The 15,517-nt window shown below is 46.2% G+C and overlaps 5 protein-coding genes across 5 annotated transcripts; 2 read left to right on the forward strand and 3 right to left on the reverse strand.

Moving 5' to 3' along the window:
- Nucleotides 1–1,506: 1,506 nt before the first annotated feature.
- On the forward strand, nt 1,507–3,185 carry TREMEDRAFT_70232 (uncharacterized protein; the record flags this gene model as incomplete). The annotated part of the gene is made up of 9 exons (XM_007007801.1): nt 1,507–1,619; nt 1,693–1,717; nt 1,761–1,778; nt 1,855–1,997; nt 2,191–2,246; nt 2,312–2,447; nt 2,594–2,652; nt 2,853–2,976; nt 3,023–3,185. The coding sequence occupies 9 exons, from the start codon at nt 1,507–1,509 to the stop codon at nt 3,183–3,185; spliced, it is 837 nt and encodes a 278-aa protein (XP_007007863.1).
- Nucleotides 3,186–6,804: 3,619 nt separating this feature from the next.
- TREMEDRAFT_65629 (uncharacterized protein) lies at nt 6,805–8,629 on the reverse strand (the record flags this gene model as incomplete). Its single annotated transcript, XM_007007734.1, has 3 exons — nt 6,805–6,890; nt 7,161–8,171; nt 8,221–8,629. 3 exons carry the CDS (start codon nt 8,627–8,629, stop codon nt 6,805–6,807), a joined length of 1,506 nt encoding a protein of 501 aa, XP_007007796.1.
- A 798-nt stretch (nt 8,630–9,427) lies between these two features.
- TREMEDRAFT_65630 (uncharacterized protein) lies at nt 9,428–10,466 on the forward strand (the record flags this gene model as incomplete). Its single annotated transcript, XM_007007735.1, has 2 exons — nt 9,428–9,688; nt 10,017–10,466. The coding sequence occupies 2 exons, from the start codon at nt 9,428–9,430 to the stop codon at nt 10,464–10,466; spliced, it is 711 nt and encodes a 236-aa protein (XP_007007797.1).
- A 104-nt stretch (nt 10,467–10,570) lies between these two features.
- On the reverse strand, nt 10,571–11,619 carry TREMEDRAFT_65631 (uncharacterized protein; the record flags this gene model as incomplete). The annotated part of the gene is made up of 3 exons (XM_007007736.1): nt 10,571–10,579; nt 10,658–10,881; nt 11,262–11,619. 3 exons carry the CDS (start codon nt 11,617–11,619, stop codon nt 10,571–10,573), a joined length of 591 nt encoding a protein of 196 aa, XP_007007798.1.
- Nucleotides 11,620–12,678: 1,059 nt separating this feature from the next.
- TREMEDRAFT_65632 (uncharacterized protein) lies at nt 12,679–15,232 on the reverse strand (the record flags this gene model as incomplete). The annotated part of the gene is made up of 6 exons (XM_007007737.1): nt 12,679–12,767; nt 13,004–13,201; nt 13,450–13,667; nt 13,712–13,739; nt 13,926–14,393; nt 14,485–15,232. 6 exons carry the CDS (start codon nt 15,230–15,232, stop codon nt 12,679–12,681), a joined length of 1,749 nt encoding a protein of 582 aa, XP_007007799.1.
- Nucleotides 15,233–15,517: the final 285 nt, after the last annotated feature.

Here is a 15,517-nt window from a genome sequence, read left to right on the forward strand (position 1 = left end):
AGCTCAGGAAGGACCAGGGATCAGTGTCGCTGCATATGTGTTATCGCAGGAAAAAAGATTTTTCGAGCAGTTCGGTTGTTCGTGCAGTTTGGTGGCGAGGATTTTGATGTTGAGGAGGCCTATTGAAGTCAGCATTTCACTTCTGATGATAAAACAAGTACTCACAGCTCAGGACGAACAGGAGAACAGTGTCGAGTTATTGACAAAGGCTGAAGAAGTGTTGCTGAAGAGCAAAAAAAGTTTTTCACCGAGAGAAGTTGGGTGGCGAGGGTGATGATGATGACGAGAACCTATGAAAATCAGTTTTTTACATTTCTCAATAAAAAGAGTACTCACAGACTCGCAGAGAGCAGGAGAACAGCGTCGAGAAGACGTGAGAGTACCACGATTGCTCTGTAAGAAGTTATAGCAATTTGATGGGTGGTAGTCAGGAGGGCGCAGGTTGAGAAGGCGAAGGGCCAGAAGTGGGTGAAAAGTAGTCATAAAAGAGTGAGAAGAGTATCAAAATGATCCTTGAGACGAGTAGAGACAGTGTGTGTGAAAAAGAGCGTGAGTTTACTAGTAAAATGACGATAAAGAGATTAGTGATGGTGAGGACAGGTTGGTTGGTAGCGAGCAGACATGTCGCGTTGTCGTGTCGGCCGGCGTTACTGAAATCCCGATCAGTGGCGAGTCAATGTTCGTCAGATGGTCGCGTCCCCGGCGTTACTGAAACGCCGGGGCCTATGTGTACCTGACCACGTGTTGTGGCAGGGTGGTGCGCAGAGGGGAAAAGGGTGGTGCGCCAAGAGGCCGTCGCATTCCGTCCAACCCCCTCCCCCCCTCCCTCCCCCCCTCCCTCCCCCCAACCAGGCTATGCAGGTCACCTTGATAGCTGATAGTTAACCTCGATGCATTGCTTTGAGAAATGAAGGCAAGATCCATCCCTAGCAGCTTGGAGGGAGTCTAGGAGAAACTACCAGAAAGTCACCAGAGTAGAATACATGTTCTTCCCCTGAACCTCTCTCCTCATAGGATCCTTCTCTGGTCAAATGTGTATGTACAACCTCACCAGACCTCTCAGTGATTTTCCTTTGCAGGTATTGAGACATCACCGACAGCTGCATGAATAGCTGTCACGCTACAGTGATTAATAGCAAACAATTGGATTGCAGGGCACCACTTAAGTTGGTAGGAGTTGAGCACCAGTGCATGCCTAACAAGCCTCTGTTACATGTCTATGAGGTAGGCACGTGACAGCCGACGCCCGTTTCCAATCGCCTTTTAGTCGATGAAGTAAACCTAGTCTTGTTTCCGACGGAAACTTTGTACCTCCGGGTCACAAGACGTCCGACTATTTATAAGTTGCGGGGCGTACACCATACTGTACATCTTACGTGATGACTAACACCATACCTCAGTCTATATAGTTTTGCAGTACGTATCAGACGAGTATAACAGACGAAAGTAGTCAGACATCGTATCAAGTCGTTGACGAGGAGGAAGATCGTCAACACATCAAACACAATGTCATATAGGAGCAGCTCGTTTGACGGATCTTCCAGATTATCCAGACATTCACAATCTCTCCCTTTCGGGAGTCATATACCTCTACCTAATCACGCTCTGGGTAGGTACAAGTGAGTCAACCTGTGTTCTCGGGTCTGGAGGCGTGGGGGGAAAGAGTGAAGGAGGACAATCGCTGATGGAAAGAGGTTTAGTATTTGATTGTTACGGTGTAAGCTGCTACTCTTATCATCTGTGTGCGAGCTGACGATTAGACTCTGATAGTGAAGCTTGTTTCATCTTCCCCTTCTTCTTCCGACAAGGCAGTCTCAGGATAGGACAATACCAGAGGGAAGATCTGACGAGTAGGACTGGGAAAGAGGTATTTATATAGCTTTACAACCTCTCTTCTCCCAGAAAACATGTCCAGAACCTAAGGTGGTGTTTCAACATCTCGGACAGATAGAAGCAGTGATACAGGCGGAGAATAAAGGGATGTTGTATCCTGATGTGTGAGTTGTTCGGCTGGTCTCCCTCCATCGTCCTACTAATTTACCACTTACTACCCGTACGAGATCCCCATGGGTTATTCTACGATCTTTACGGTGTTATCGCCTGCCTACCCAAAGCCTGGTATTCATACGCCCTCGTACTACAGTAGCTTCAGAATGGTGAGGAGAGAGAAGATGTGGGTCTGACTCATAGTCTTGAACTGGCGTATCAATCTCTAGCTGCTAGATTGAGACTCTATTACGACCCCGGTGTGTTGTTTCTCCTTTTATGCCCCATTATTTGAGCTCCTTCCTGATTAGAAGTTGATGATCAGACGACGCTAAAGCTTTCGCAAGATCGATTGGAGATTGGCCAGCTTTTGCCGATAGTTCCGCTGCCCTCGGTAGACTGAAAGCTCTAGGATTGAAATTGGTGATTTTGAGTAATGTGGATAATGAGAGTTTTTCCAGGTGAATTTCATCTTTCACGCGAACCCCTTCCAGTATCCGTAAAACTAGCCATCGTATTTTATCAGGAAATGATGTTTATCTCGACCCTTTCTACTGGTATTCCCCCGCCCGACCGAAGTGAGCGGAAGAGGGTTGTTGATACACAGGACACGACGGAAATTGGAAAGTGAGTGGACTTTTGATGCTGTATACACTGCGGAGGATAGTGAGTCTTTCGTCTGGTTACGTACCCCTTGTCTTCTCGTCTCACAGACAACCCTTCCCACACATCCGCCATTCCTGTGATAACCTTTCAAGTGCCCTTCCGTCTGGCTTGCTCTGAGGTGAACACTACTTGTCACTCTCAATATAGACCGTCAACCCGTTCATGATTGCTTTGCAGTCAGTATGCGGCTGACATCTCAGTCGGAACGTACAAACCCGATTTACGAAACTTCCAATACGCTCTCCGAAATCTAGACGAAACATTCGACATTCAACCACAGGAAGTGGTATGTGTGGCTAACTCAAAATATCACGATATCATCCCGTGCGGCTCCTCTCTGTCCATCCTTATTGATCACACTGATTCGTAGAGCACATAAAATGGGCTTGGCGGCGGTGTGGATCGACCGACAGGATTCGATTATCGGTATAGCGGGTCAAAGTGCAGATGCTGATTGGACTTTTACTTCAATGGAAGAATTCGCTAATGTCATGGAGGGTGTCAGAGGGATGGGGGAAGTTTTCGAGGAATGAAAGGCTGATCTCGTATGGATCGAATCATACTGTAGGTAAGTATCTATACCCATGTATCTTCTACGTATTCTTCCCTTTCATCTTTTGTGTATCTCTACTTGTCGGTGAGAAAGGTTTCGAGCCTGGGTCACGAAGGCTTTCAGTGGTCTATTTTTCAGAGGGGACATGAAGGCAACAGGCTCATCTCGGAATCCTAGAGGAGAATTGTTGTCTTGAATTTAGACTCTTAATTCGAAGACTTCATTGGGAAGTTGAGTTTATCTGACGATCAGCAGAGTATACTACGAAATTTCTCCTTTGACAATCTGTGATATTTGACACGACCTCTTTTGTCTTACACAGCCTCAATCATGAAACTGTTTAAACTTTAAAACGTGAGAAGACAAGAAGGAAATTTCACCGCTTTGACTCTCAATGGGGTAATTCACCCAAACCATCCTTGATCCTCTATTTTCAAACTCCGTTCAAACTTGTGGTGTGGGAATATAACTACTATCAAGTACTAGTGTTCCAACCCGTGAAATTCACGGGAGCAACTGCAGATGGTCAAGATGAATTTAGTGTATGCCCCAGTTCCCTAGTTGAACCATGCCAAATTTCTCCAAGTTCATGCATAGCATACACCCCAGTTCCCCACCACCCAGACTACAATTCACCCCTCTCCGCCCCAGTTCCCCACATGCGGGAGGCTACTTACACTATATACACTACACACTATAAGTCTAATCTAAACTGCAAACCTATACACATTACATATTAAGCAGCCCTGGCTGCCAAGAGCACATCCTTATACACAATATTCTTCGTCTCACCCCTTCTCCCCTCCTCTGAATCCTCCAGCAAAACCTTGAGACCGTTCTTGAACCGTGCGCGAGAGAGACCAACATACAGCTGACCATGGGTAAATACCGGCTTTGAGAGACATAAGCCGACTGTTGCAAGAGATTGCCCTTGCGCCTTGTTGATTGTGAGAGCAAGACCGACTCGTATGGGAAATTGACTACGACGCAAGGTGAAAGGTAGGTTGGACGATTTTGCTGTGTCGAGTTTGATACGCGGGATGAAACACTTATTCGAATGGAAGTCACCACCAAGTATGCACCCCTCAATAACATTTGGTAGAAGACGTGTCACATAGATCCGAGTACCGTTGCAAAGACCCGCAGCTGGGTCCAAGTTACGGAGTAGAAGAACTGTTCCCCCAACTTTTACAATTGTCTTGTGAAGAGGGAATCCGCCAATTGTGATTGAGTTGAGATATTCAATGGGCCAGAGTTGCTGATTCAAAGGCCGAGCACGCGGGTTTGAAGCACCATCATTCTCCACGATCCAATCCGCACTGAGGTACGTCCGAGATTCCCCACTAAGCTGGCCAAGGAGGGTCTTGTTTAATTCATCAACTTCGGCATTGGTTGGCGCAAGAACTGCACGGTCTGCAAAGTACTGAAGAGCAGCTTCTGTTGTCGGAAAACTCTGAGCCAGGTTGGGATAGACATGCTGCAGCAACTCATTTGTGGACTCCACCCGCAATTCCGGAGGTATTCTCAAAGCGTCTGACTGTTCCCCATCTACCAAACCATCCCCTACCCTGAGAAGCCACTCTGCAAACCCACTTGCTTCCTCCCTCTCAATATCAGACAATTCTGCACTCTGGAGCCGCATGTTGATAGTAAGTTTGAGCCGTTTTACCTTCTGCCACAGACGTGAGCTGGTCAAACATGCGCTCTTGATCTGTGCTTGACTCCCTTTTGGCACCACTGGCAAACACTGTCGAAAGTCTCCTGCAAATACCACTACCACCCCTCCAAATGGCTCTTCAGAACCCCGCACATCCCGAAGCATGCGTTCCACCGCCTCTGCACAGTGTCGATGCTGCATGGGCGCCTCGTCCCATATGATGAGCCTGGTACGCAAGAACAGCTTTGCAAGTTCACTCTGTTTTGAGATGCTGCACTGCGAGTCGCCATGAATGTCGATTGGAATTTTGAACCGGGAATGGGCTGTGTGTCAACTCTGCACTCAATGAATTTGACACGGCTCACCTGTACGACCACCCTTTAGAAGGATTGCACATATACCTGAAGATCCAACCATCAAGACAATGTCACCTTCCCCTCGCAAAACCGCTGCTACCGTGTTCTCCACAAATGTCTTGCCGCAACCACCTGGACCATCAAGGAAAAAGCACGTGGGTGTGCGGGCTCTCGTTGCCTGAACCACACCATTGATGACTGCCTGCTGTTCTGGATTTGCAATTGCCATGTTGAGGGTGCTGGTCTGTTGCAATTCTTGCATATCGTAAGCCAGTTCTTCATTGATAATGCGGCTATCAGTGTCTTCTGGAAAGACTACTGTTGGTTCAGGCAGATAACACCCTGCCAGACTCTTCCCCCTCTCTTCTAGCAAACCCCCCAGAAGATGTAACGCGTAGGAGAGCCGCTCCTCCACACTTGGGTTCTCCATCCATCCCTTCTGCCGAAGCATGTGAACACAATCATCACTCAACGCCATTGAGTGTGTCTCCCACAGGTCCGCCGGGCTGGATGGTTGATTTTCCACCAAGATGATCACAAACAGACGTCGTAACTGGGATCCTGAGGCATATGTTGAGGCTTGAGTAAGACACTCATCAAGATCACGGTCGTCATCAAGTAGGCCAAGCGCAACACATGCAGCTCGAAAGGTCGGATGCAGAGTATGATCAACGGTACGGAGACTTTCAAAAGATGTTGGGCAGGGAACATGATAGAGCAGAAGTCGCAGGTAATAGAGCTCCCCAGATTGAGGACCGGCAAAATACACTCTCCCAATAGCTGTTCCACGTTTCCGAGGCTTCCAAGCACGTTCCTTGGCGTGCCAACAGAGTAACTCGGGTACATCGGCGTATATCTTGTCACGGAGTAACTCTGAATAGGTCTCGCAAGCTTTGAAGTACCCCAATAACCGGCTGTTCCGCTGAAGTTCCTCTGGTAGATTTGCACGTTCGTCTTCAGGCACAAATTGCACTTGATCTTCGTCTGGAAGATGGAGCTGAAGTCGTTCAACGGGTGGAAAGTGTCCATGCATGGGATTACCGCTCAGTCGCCAAACCGCTGATACAATGTTAGCTCAGCAGTACAATCCTCCCTATGACTCACATTCGGATGCTGAAACCCAGCGTGCATCCACATACCGATTGATTTCATCGAGATCCACTTGATTAGGAACCACCGCCACATTTGCCCGATCATGACCCTTGTAGACATATTTGAACATATACTTCACTGCACTGATTGAAGTGCACACCTCAACATTGATATGGGCGTTGAATCGGGCTGATAAATACGGATTATACGGAACCACATGCTGATTGGTATATGTAATGCGATTCTTGGTCCATGACCGCCCATTATCTCGTCTTCGGTAAATAGGGTATCCATCCTGTTCCGTTGTTGTTTCCGGTTGAAAAGCCCAGGGGAACTTTTTTGAACATCGGCCATCACGTCGCATCTGGGCTTGACATCGATCACTGCAGGTATGCAGCATACAGGACGTAACAACCTTGAAAAGCACAGGCTGAGTCTCCTCACAGGGGAGTTCAGCGCATACAATCTTGTCAACATCGGCTGGTGTGCGAGGCTTATCGTCTGGTGTAAGGCACATGAGAAGATGACAATGCGGAAGTCCCCGTTTTTGAAATTCGATCACCCAGATCCTTGCAACCACCTTCAGATCAGTAGACACTCAGCAGGAAATTATGAATTGAACACACCTTCCCCAATACCCCCAGTTTGAAAAACTCATGCAGCATAGCATCAAGCTTGAGTGCAAAGACTCGTGAAACCAAGTCAGGGCGGTCTTGGGCGGTCTGTCCTGGTTCCAACTCTTGAGTGATCTCCGGCCAAGTGGGATTGCAAGTGATTGTTACAAATAGGTCAGGCTTTGTCACATGTGAGACAATAGCCATGGCGTCCTGGTACAGGGCGTGCATCTGACGTGGCGAACCGGCAAATGTCGAGGGGAGCACCACTTTTTTGCCTACATCAGCCAAAGGAATCCCAGCATCAACCGCATCAACCAATCCCTTATATGAATCAGCTCGGAGAGTGGTCTGATTCTCTCGGATCCATCGTAGACGGTTTGATTCGGTCTGAGCCCACTGATCCACCAATAGTTCTTGAAAGAGTCGTCCACAATAGAGTGCGGTGTTGAAACTGCCCAATCGTTTGAAGAGATAATAGGTTGCAAATTGTGCTTGAGTCACCCGCTTAGATCCTCCACGCCCATAGCGTCTTACTTCAGCTACCAATCCACGATCTCCAGCATTTCCATCCTCAATATCTTCTCCCTCACCAATCTCGTCATCATCTCCCAGTGGTTGCCCAGCCAAAGGGATTCTTGGATGCCATCCCGGCTCTCCGTGTGGGTATATCAGAGTGAAGTGCAGGGGAAGATATGCTGAGTGGAGTTCACTAATGTTGCGAACCCCACCGCCTCGCAGATAAACTTGAATGTGACGACCCGGGGACGGTTCATTTTCATCGGCAACATATACACATGCAACTTCATCTGATGTAGGTCGGTTATATCTGCGAGGGTCATTTTGCAGAGGATTCAGAACTGTAAGATACAGAATCGGGGTGTCCTCTTCGGATTCCCTGTCACGGTCACGGAAAGTCTTGAAAGCAGCATAGTATGGGTTCACCCTCTCTATCATTTGAGCCAGGCGGGTCAGAACACCCTCTTCACCTCTCCCTCGGATGTGAATGTTTCGTTGAGCAGCCTGTTCTGCTTCAGACAGACCCGCCAGGAAGACTTGAGCAAATCGGGGATGTTCGCCAGCTTCAGGAAGTAATGCCCCTATCTGGTGGTATGCTCGTCCCCCAATACGAAAGGTGTATATCCCTTGAGGTCCCCAAACTTGCATGTCTTGCTTGTCAACACCCATTGAGGTGAAAGCAAGAGAATTATTATAATTTCGGAGCTGCTCCCGTCGCAGCTTACCTTCTAATGACAGTCAGTGTTCCATCCATTGAATTAAATAATGCCAGCTTACGATGTGTTTGATCTGTTAAGAGATCTCGAAGTTCAAGTGGAGGGTCCAATGGAAGTGGGAGCTGCACCGCCCCATTTGAGCAACAGCCAGAGAACAGGGGATTAGCCAAGGATGAGCGTTCCCCTCCTGCTGCAATGTTGATAGCACGTTCCTCAAGCCAGTGCAATGCGGCACATTTTGGACATGGGACCTCACAACGGCCCAACTGATGAACAGAAGTCCCACCAATGTAGTCTCTTCGAGCACGGCAATGTGAGTCAATTCGTTCCTGATCGCGCCTGGAACGCTGTCCAATTTCCCGTCTTGAAGGACCTGGTATGTCCTCATTTCCCAGTTCAGATTGCTCTCTCAGACCTCGTTCCCGCTCACGTCGTGCCTGCTGTGCAATCTGCCGACGTGTGAGACTCATTATGATAGCTGAAAGAGGGCATGTGGTCAGCAGCTAATTGGCGGTATGTACCGAAAAACCCACATGTGAACAGTCTGTAGTAATTTATGGGTGCACGTTTGAAGAGAGCCAAAGAGATTAATGTAGTGTGTAGTAGAAGACCGTATGGGATGCACAGCACAGTAGACAGGGGTGTCCAAGAGTCTCCCCAAGTGTGGGCCGCGAAGGGCGTAGCGACGATGCGTAGAGCGTAAAAGTTGTAAAGGTGCACGGTGGACCGGGGCGTCCGAGAAGTATCCCCAAGTGTGGGCCGCGAAGGGCGTAGCGACGATGCGTAGAACGTAAAAGTTGTAAAGGTGCACGGTGGACCGGGGCGTCCGAGAAGTATCCCCAAGTGTGGGCCGCGAAGGGCGTAGCGACGATGCGTAGAACGTAAAAGTTGTAAAAGTGCACAGTGGACCGGGGACGTCCGAATTCTTCTCCCCTATAGGTGGCAGGGAAGTCTCTGAGCCAAATAACATGTCACGGAACTGGTGAGCGCGAAAAAACACGAAAACACGGAAAAAAAGTCGATTTCTCCCAATTCTGTCATCCCGCGTTTGAACTTAGCCAAATTCTGTCATCCCGCGCTCTGCGGGCGTCGCCGCTAGCCACGTGGTTTATCCCCCCAAGTTGTCTCGACATCATCTGTTATTATAGTAGATCCTCAAATGTACACTTCAACTCAACACTTGTTACTCTTCATTCAACAATCGATAATCACTCACGTCTTGACGTCTAGTTAGTTGTTCGAGCACATAAATTGAAAGTTTAACAAAAATGAGTTGGTCTCATCTTGGTAAAAATGACATGCGATTGAAATTGAAAGAAATTGATAGTCCATGGAAGGTCAGTGAAGTCCCCGCTATAAATGGAGATCATCCTCGTTATGGTGAATATATTCTTAGCTTGAAACAACCTGCTTTAGGTATAGAAGAACCTGGGATATTTGAAGACTTATCAATGAAAACGGAATTGATGGTCCTTGTTTGTCCCGATCAGAATAGTCTAGGTACTTTTAGACCTTTTGTACATACTTCGGTGAGTTATTTATTTCCTTCTTATTCTTTTTCTTCTATTTCTATGATTTTCGAAATCGACCTGAAAAACAAAAAGTAAATAAATAAATATCTCTCTCATTCTCTCCACTCGCTCTTTAACTACTTAGTTGATTACTCCCCCCTCCCATCAAAATCCCTTCTCATAACTTTACTCTTAAAATGACAATCATTTCCATTGTATATCTAATTGAGAAGAAAATCTCTAAAAAAGAACTAATTCATGATATCTATTCTGGATCTTCATCCTCTTTCCTCTAACATCTTCTGCTGCTTTTTAGGGTGGAAGATCAAATGAATTGACCATTCAGTTTGTCTGGGATAAACCTCCTTCAGACCCTTCGGAACCGTGTCAATCATATGAAAAGTATATACTTCAAGAACTACCTTCAAAGGATACTATTCCATCAACATTACCCTTCGATGTCTTTCCCGGTCTAGCAAATGGTATACAATCTCAAATATTAAAGACTTATTCAAAAGGTACATTACATGTTCAAACTCATTTCCCTGACGAACAACATTACGAGGCAGGTAGTATAAACTATACATTACAAGTGTTCGAGTCACGTTATGACAAAAGGGATATTTTAACTGCATTGAGTAAATTCAATTCTCAAGTAGCTTTACAAACTTTTGCTGTAACATTAAAGAGTGGTTTTGATATTCCACCAGAGTTTAGTGTATTAAGAAATGAATGGGAAAGGAAAGAATGGCCTAGGCCTCCGATAGAGGATATTGATTATATCAAAGTGGAGTAAGAAGAGGGTTCTGATCATTCACCACGGATCACGGAGAACGATGTGATCAATTAAGTTTAAAAGGGGGGGAAAAATTCATTATGTGATTTTAATGATTCAACAATTTAAATTACCTTTCATGTCAACTTATTTCTTTACTTTTTTTCAAACTGTTCTTCTTTCATTTCTATATGATTTTCTTTCCAACCTACTTTATTCAAAACTCTTTCAACTATGAATGGTATAACTCTTTCTCTTTCTTTCCTCTCCTTTTCTCTACGTTCTTTCCTCTCAACACGTAATTTTTCTATTTGAGCTTCTAGGATAGATATAATCTCAGATGTTTCTCGTGATGATTTCTGAGAGGATAAATGAGCTTGGAAGAGAGAAAGAGATAAGAAGATTGTTGATGCTAGTAGAAGAACCGGTAACATGGCTAGTTTGTCAATAAACTATTTCTATTTCGCTCGCCTTTTCTCTAACCGATCGATGAAAAGTCCACAATTATAATCTTCACTAGATATGAATATCCGATCAGTATTGACAACTGTGTCAGGGGATGGAGAACAAGGAGATGAAGAGATCTTATGACATAACTTGAGGATTTTCAAGGGAGACTTATATTCACGAAGATTCTCAAAATAACGGAATTTAAATGATATGATGAAACATGATGGACGTTGATTGTGAATGTACCAGTAGTATAATTGGTTGTTAAGAAAGGATAGATTTGTCATAGATGAGATACAGGCGAAGGAGTTGGGTAAAGATGAAGAGATAGAGGAGAATAAGAGAGAAAGAGGGTTTGGAACTCACCTGGTACTATCTCTCTATACCAAACTAAATGTCCATTTTTCCTTTTTCCTCCGCCTCCTCCTCCTCCCCCACCCCCACTAGCTCCAACTCCAGCTCCAACTCCTCCCCCAACTCCTCCAGCTCCAACTCCACCTCCTCCAAATCCAATGACAGTCGAACCACCTACAGACGATCCCTGTCCAGAAGACGATCTTGGAATCTTCATACTTGAACTGAACAGACGACGTATTCCAATATCTGAAAGCCGTCTTTGTTGAGCTACCATAAAGAGAACAGAACCGTTTCTCGCTTCATCCATCATATTGAGCTTGAAGAGGGATTTGACTCCAGGTCGTATGTTGAAAATTGCACGACTCATCGTTGATCCGCATGGAGGAATGGAAGGGATTAAAGAAGTTGTTAGTGTCGATGTTGGAAAGATTGAGGAGGTGGAAGAAGTGCCCGTTCTAGATGATTTCGCAGGATGGGTTAGATGAATAGGGAGTTTCGGTATGGGAGTTATATACGTAATGAGTTTAGTGGAGAGGAACGATCGTGATGAAGGTTTGTTCCGAGAAGAAGAGGGAAGAGAAGGGCAAGGGAAGGTAGAAACAGAAGAAGGTATGGGCTTTGAGGCCGGTACTCGTACGTTTGATCCTATCGACCGATCGAATTGTTGACTAGGGGAAATCTTTGAGAGATACAAGCTCGCTATGAGAGGTGTACGAGGTTTGATATTTTGTAGCATATCGCAGAAGTACAGTAGTGACGAGTACGAGTTTAGTATCAGCACAAGAATCTAGAGTAATTTGCATGAGTTCGGCCTTCGGACTGACCCGATGAGTGGTTACGTAATGCAAGAAGCACTGTGGCATAGTGTGTGGCAAACTCACTCTAGTCAAGCACTTGTATATGTCACACGCAAAGAGAGTATTGATACAGGGGTACCAAGAAAAGAAAGAGTCAAGCTTTGGCTGCAGCCAACGGGACAGTCAGGGAGGGAGCAAAGGAACAGTTGTTGAATTAAGACATGCAGCAGGGACTAAAACCTATTGGAAAATGTATACAGTAAAGGGAACAACATAATGTTTACATGTGATATTACAACAACATTATATGATGGGGTATAAATTGATAAGGTCTGATGGGTATGATCCGGACGTTGTAGTGGTTGGAAAGAGGGAAGTAGCTACATTGTTGTCAAGTCGATCGACAGGTGAAAAGGGATAGTTGATTAAAGACGGAAGAAAGAAGGAAGGGAGCCAATTGATGACAATGGAAATCGAAGAGACGAAGGGAAGAGTTAATCCGGGTTGAGGATAGGTAGGATCGAGTCTGAACTGAGAAAAGGTATGAAACATTACTATAGAGTATTCGCTACATTGACAAAAGCGAACGATAGAGAGAGAGAGAGAGTACGGGAAGTTGAATTTAATGATCACGCTTTGATCCCATTAGACCAACCGGGAGGTAAGACAGGACCATAGGGTGTATTTCTTAGCGTCTGAGCGGGTGGGGTCATAGGTGCTGAAGATTAGCTTGGGTGCCAAGATTAGTTAGCCAAGCAGGGTCCTTTTTATAACACGTCAAAACTAACATCTTACCTGACGTGGGGGGTTGAATCCAAGTTTAGAAGTGAGGGAGCGCATGGGAGATACTGCCAGATGAGGGACTGGACGGAGAATTGGATAATGAAGAAGGATGGCGGTGATGGGTTGTGAGAGGGAAAGGAAGTGCTGTATAGAAATGATTGGACCACTCACTTGGCGTTTGAGTATGTGTTCGACTGATACTGGTTGGTAAAACAGGTTCAGGGATAAACTTCAAAACGCAATTCCCAATGGTACCCGTGAGCAAACCTGTCAATCGGCGGGATAATGTGCTGAATGTTTTGGCGAGAGGTACGACAGCTTCGACAAGATCACGAATATCGACATTGTCTCGGAGGCGGACCGCTCGGCCTGAAACATCAGTTCTTTGTCATGCTCTTTTATGTTGACGAAATGGGCAGATTATGACACACCACTCCACGAGCTGGCCGGATGACCAGCCGGCAAGACCGAGAAAGACGGAACGACGACACAGAGAAGGTTTGAAGTGGCTTGGAGCTACAGAGATGGGAGATATCACGAGAGAAAGTGTGAATGATCGGGGATGGTTTTTGTGACGAGAGTAGGGTGGAGTATGTGAGAAGAGAGAAAACACTGACCCATCTCGTTGAACTCGACCAAAGTCGACATAGGTAGTTGCCACCTCAACAACCCCTCACATTCTTGAGCTACAGCAGCAGCGATACGATGAGTGTAAGAAACTTTTTCCGTGAACATGCCTAGTGAACCGTGGTCGTTGATGGTGTCACGTTGAAGTGGAAGTGGGTGAGCAGGTATGGGTTTGAGGAGAGCCGGAAGGAGACGAAGCGTGACGACGCTAGAGTGTCAGTTTGTCACGGAGATAAAAACAAGGAGACTTACTGTTGAATCAACGCCGAGTGATGTCCCTCTGTAAGTCAGCCATAGTCTAATAATAATCGGGCGATCAAATTGAGTGATGATCTGAAACCGTAAAACAAACATATATAGAGATGCCTTTTCAATAGGATTGACAAAGCATACCACCCCCAGGTCTTTGGGGAGGTGTGAGTACTTGAGAAGTCTTGAGCTGTAGAATTTTTGAAAAATCGCTCACCAAATGTCTCCAACGCTCCTAAATCCTTGAATTCCGAGCTGATATCGTATAACCTCCACCAAGCCTCATTCCCTCCATCAGGATACCATCTCTTTGTTTCTTTCTCCATCTGTCCCTTCCCCTCCTCCACTTCCTTCTCTTTCATCTTTTCCTTCTCTGTCTCCTTTCCTTTGCCTTTTCCCTTTCCCTTCTCTTTGGACAAAGCTGTCAGAGCAGCTTTTTCCGGATCAAAAGAAATGGTCCGAGGTTTCGGTAGGATCAAAGATACAACATACCAAGCACGGCTGGCCACGGAAGAACCTACTACGGTGACTTGTTGGCCGAAGATGGTGATTACGGCTTTGGTATGTTGTTTCATTCCTGTAGGAGTGACAGATGGTAGGTAGAGAGTGGAGGCGAGATTGCACAGGGTAAAATGAGTGACGACGGCGTTTCGGGAGGTAAGCTTAACAAGAGGATGATCATATACTATAGTCATGAGCTCATCACAACTTCATATAACTCTCGCTTTATAACAAATTGAAGATGTTGGTGGAAAGGGTAGGAGGGTAAAACGTACCAACATCACCCTCGAAGAAACGCTCAACAAGTTGTTTCACCCCTTCTCTTCTTTCTGCCATACAAGCCTTAATCTGTTCACCTCCGTATAGTACCCTATGGATCTCCAACAGAGTGTCCAACAAGTTCTCCCTCTTTCCAGGCATATAACCATCACTGACACTGTCGGAAGGGTAAACAAAGGGAAACTCTTTGACGTCCATCTCAAAAGGAGACGGTTTGAGTGGACTTGGTGTGGAATGGTGTAATTTCCCTGGAGTATCAGGTAGATTGGGAAGAGTATAACTAATCGTAAGAGGTTGCTGCTCGGTGATTTGGATGCCACCCTCCGCATGAATGTCCGCCGGGGAAAGTAACTTTGGGGGTCCAGCTGCATCTGATTGGTCTTGAGGCTGAGTGGGTATCATTGTTGATATGGGCTGCTGTGGGAGACCAGGCTCCTCAGGAAAGATGAGAGGGGATGATGGGTTGAAATGTTGACGTTGTGGTAAAGAGATGATCGAGTTTATCGACGCGTCCGAATCTTGAGGGTTGTATGGTGGCAAATCTCCAGCTGGGGGAAGTATAACTTCTGGACGGATGACATTGGAAGAGTGAAGTGAGAAGACCGGATGAGATCTGGGAGTTGATTCTATCGAAGAGGGTTCTGATAAATCGGCGAGGTAGAATTGAGCCCCTGGTCGACGACGGGGGGGATCGACAGGGAGGGGAGAGGGAGAAGGGGGGAAGGATGACTGTGTGAGCTGCATAATGAGCCCCGGTTGTCAGATATTGAGTGAGAGGAGGGTAGGAATAGAGTGATATAAGAAGGTGTGGAGAAGGAAAAGGCAGAAAAGGTTAGTTGCGACGATACAATACAGTTAATAGAAGATAGAGAGAGAGGTTGTTGGTGACTGACCCGATGTATGTACCGATGGTTTGTTTTACGGTTTTGACTTTGATCGATTAGGTAATCTCATTAGGCGCGCCATTTCTCAACATCGCGCGCCTCCTTACAACCTCCACCCTGTCCACTCACCCCTCACTCTCCCTTT

Source organism: Tremella mesenterica (assembly GCF_000271645.1).
Source record: "Tremella mesenterica DSM 1558 unplaced genomic scaffold TREMEscaffold_15, whole genome shotgun sequence".
Lineage (NCBI taxonomy): Eukaryota > Fungi > Basidiomycota > Tremellomycetes > Tremellales > Tremellaceae > Tremella > Tremella mesenterica.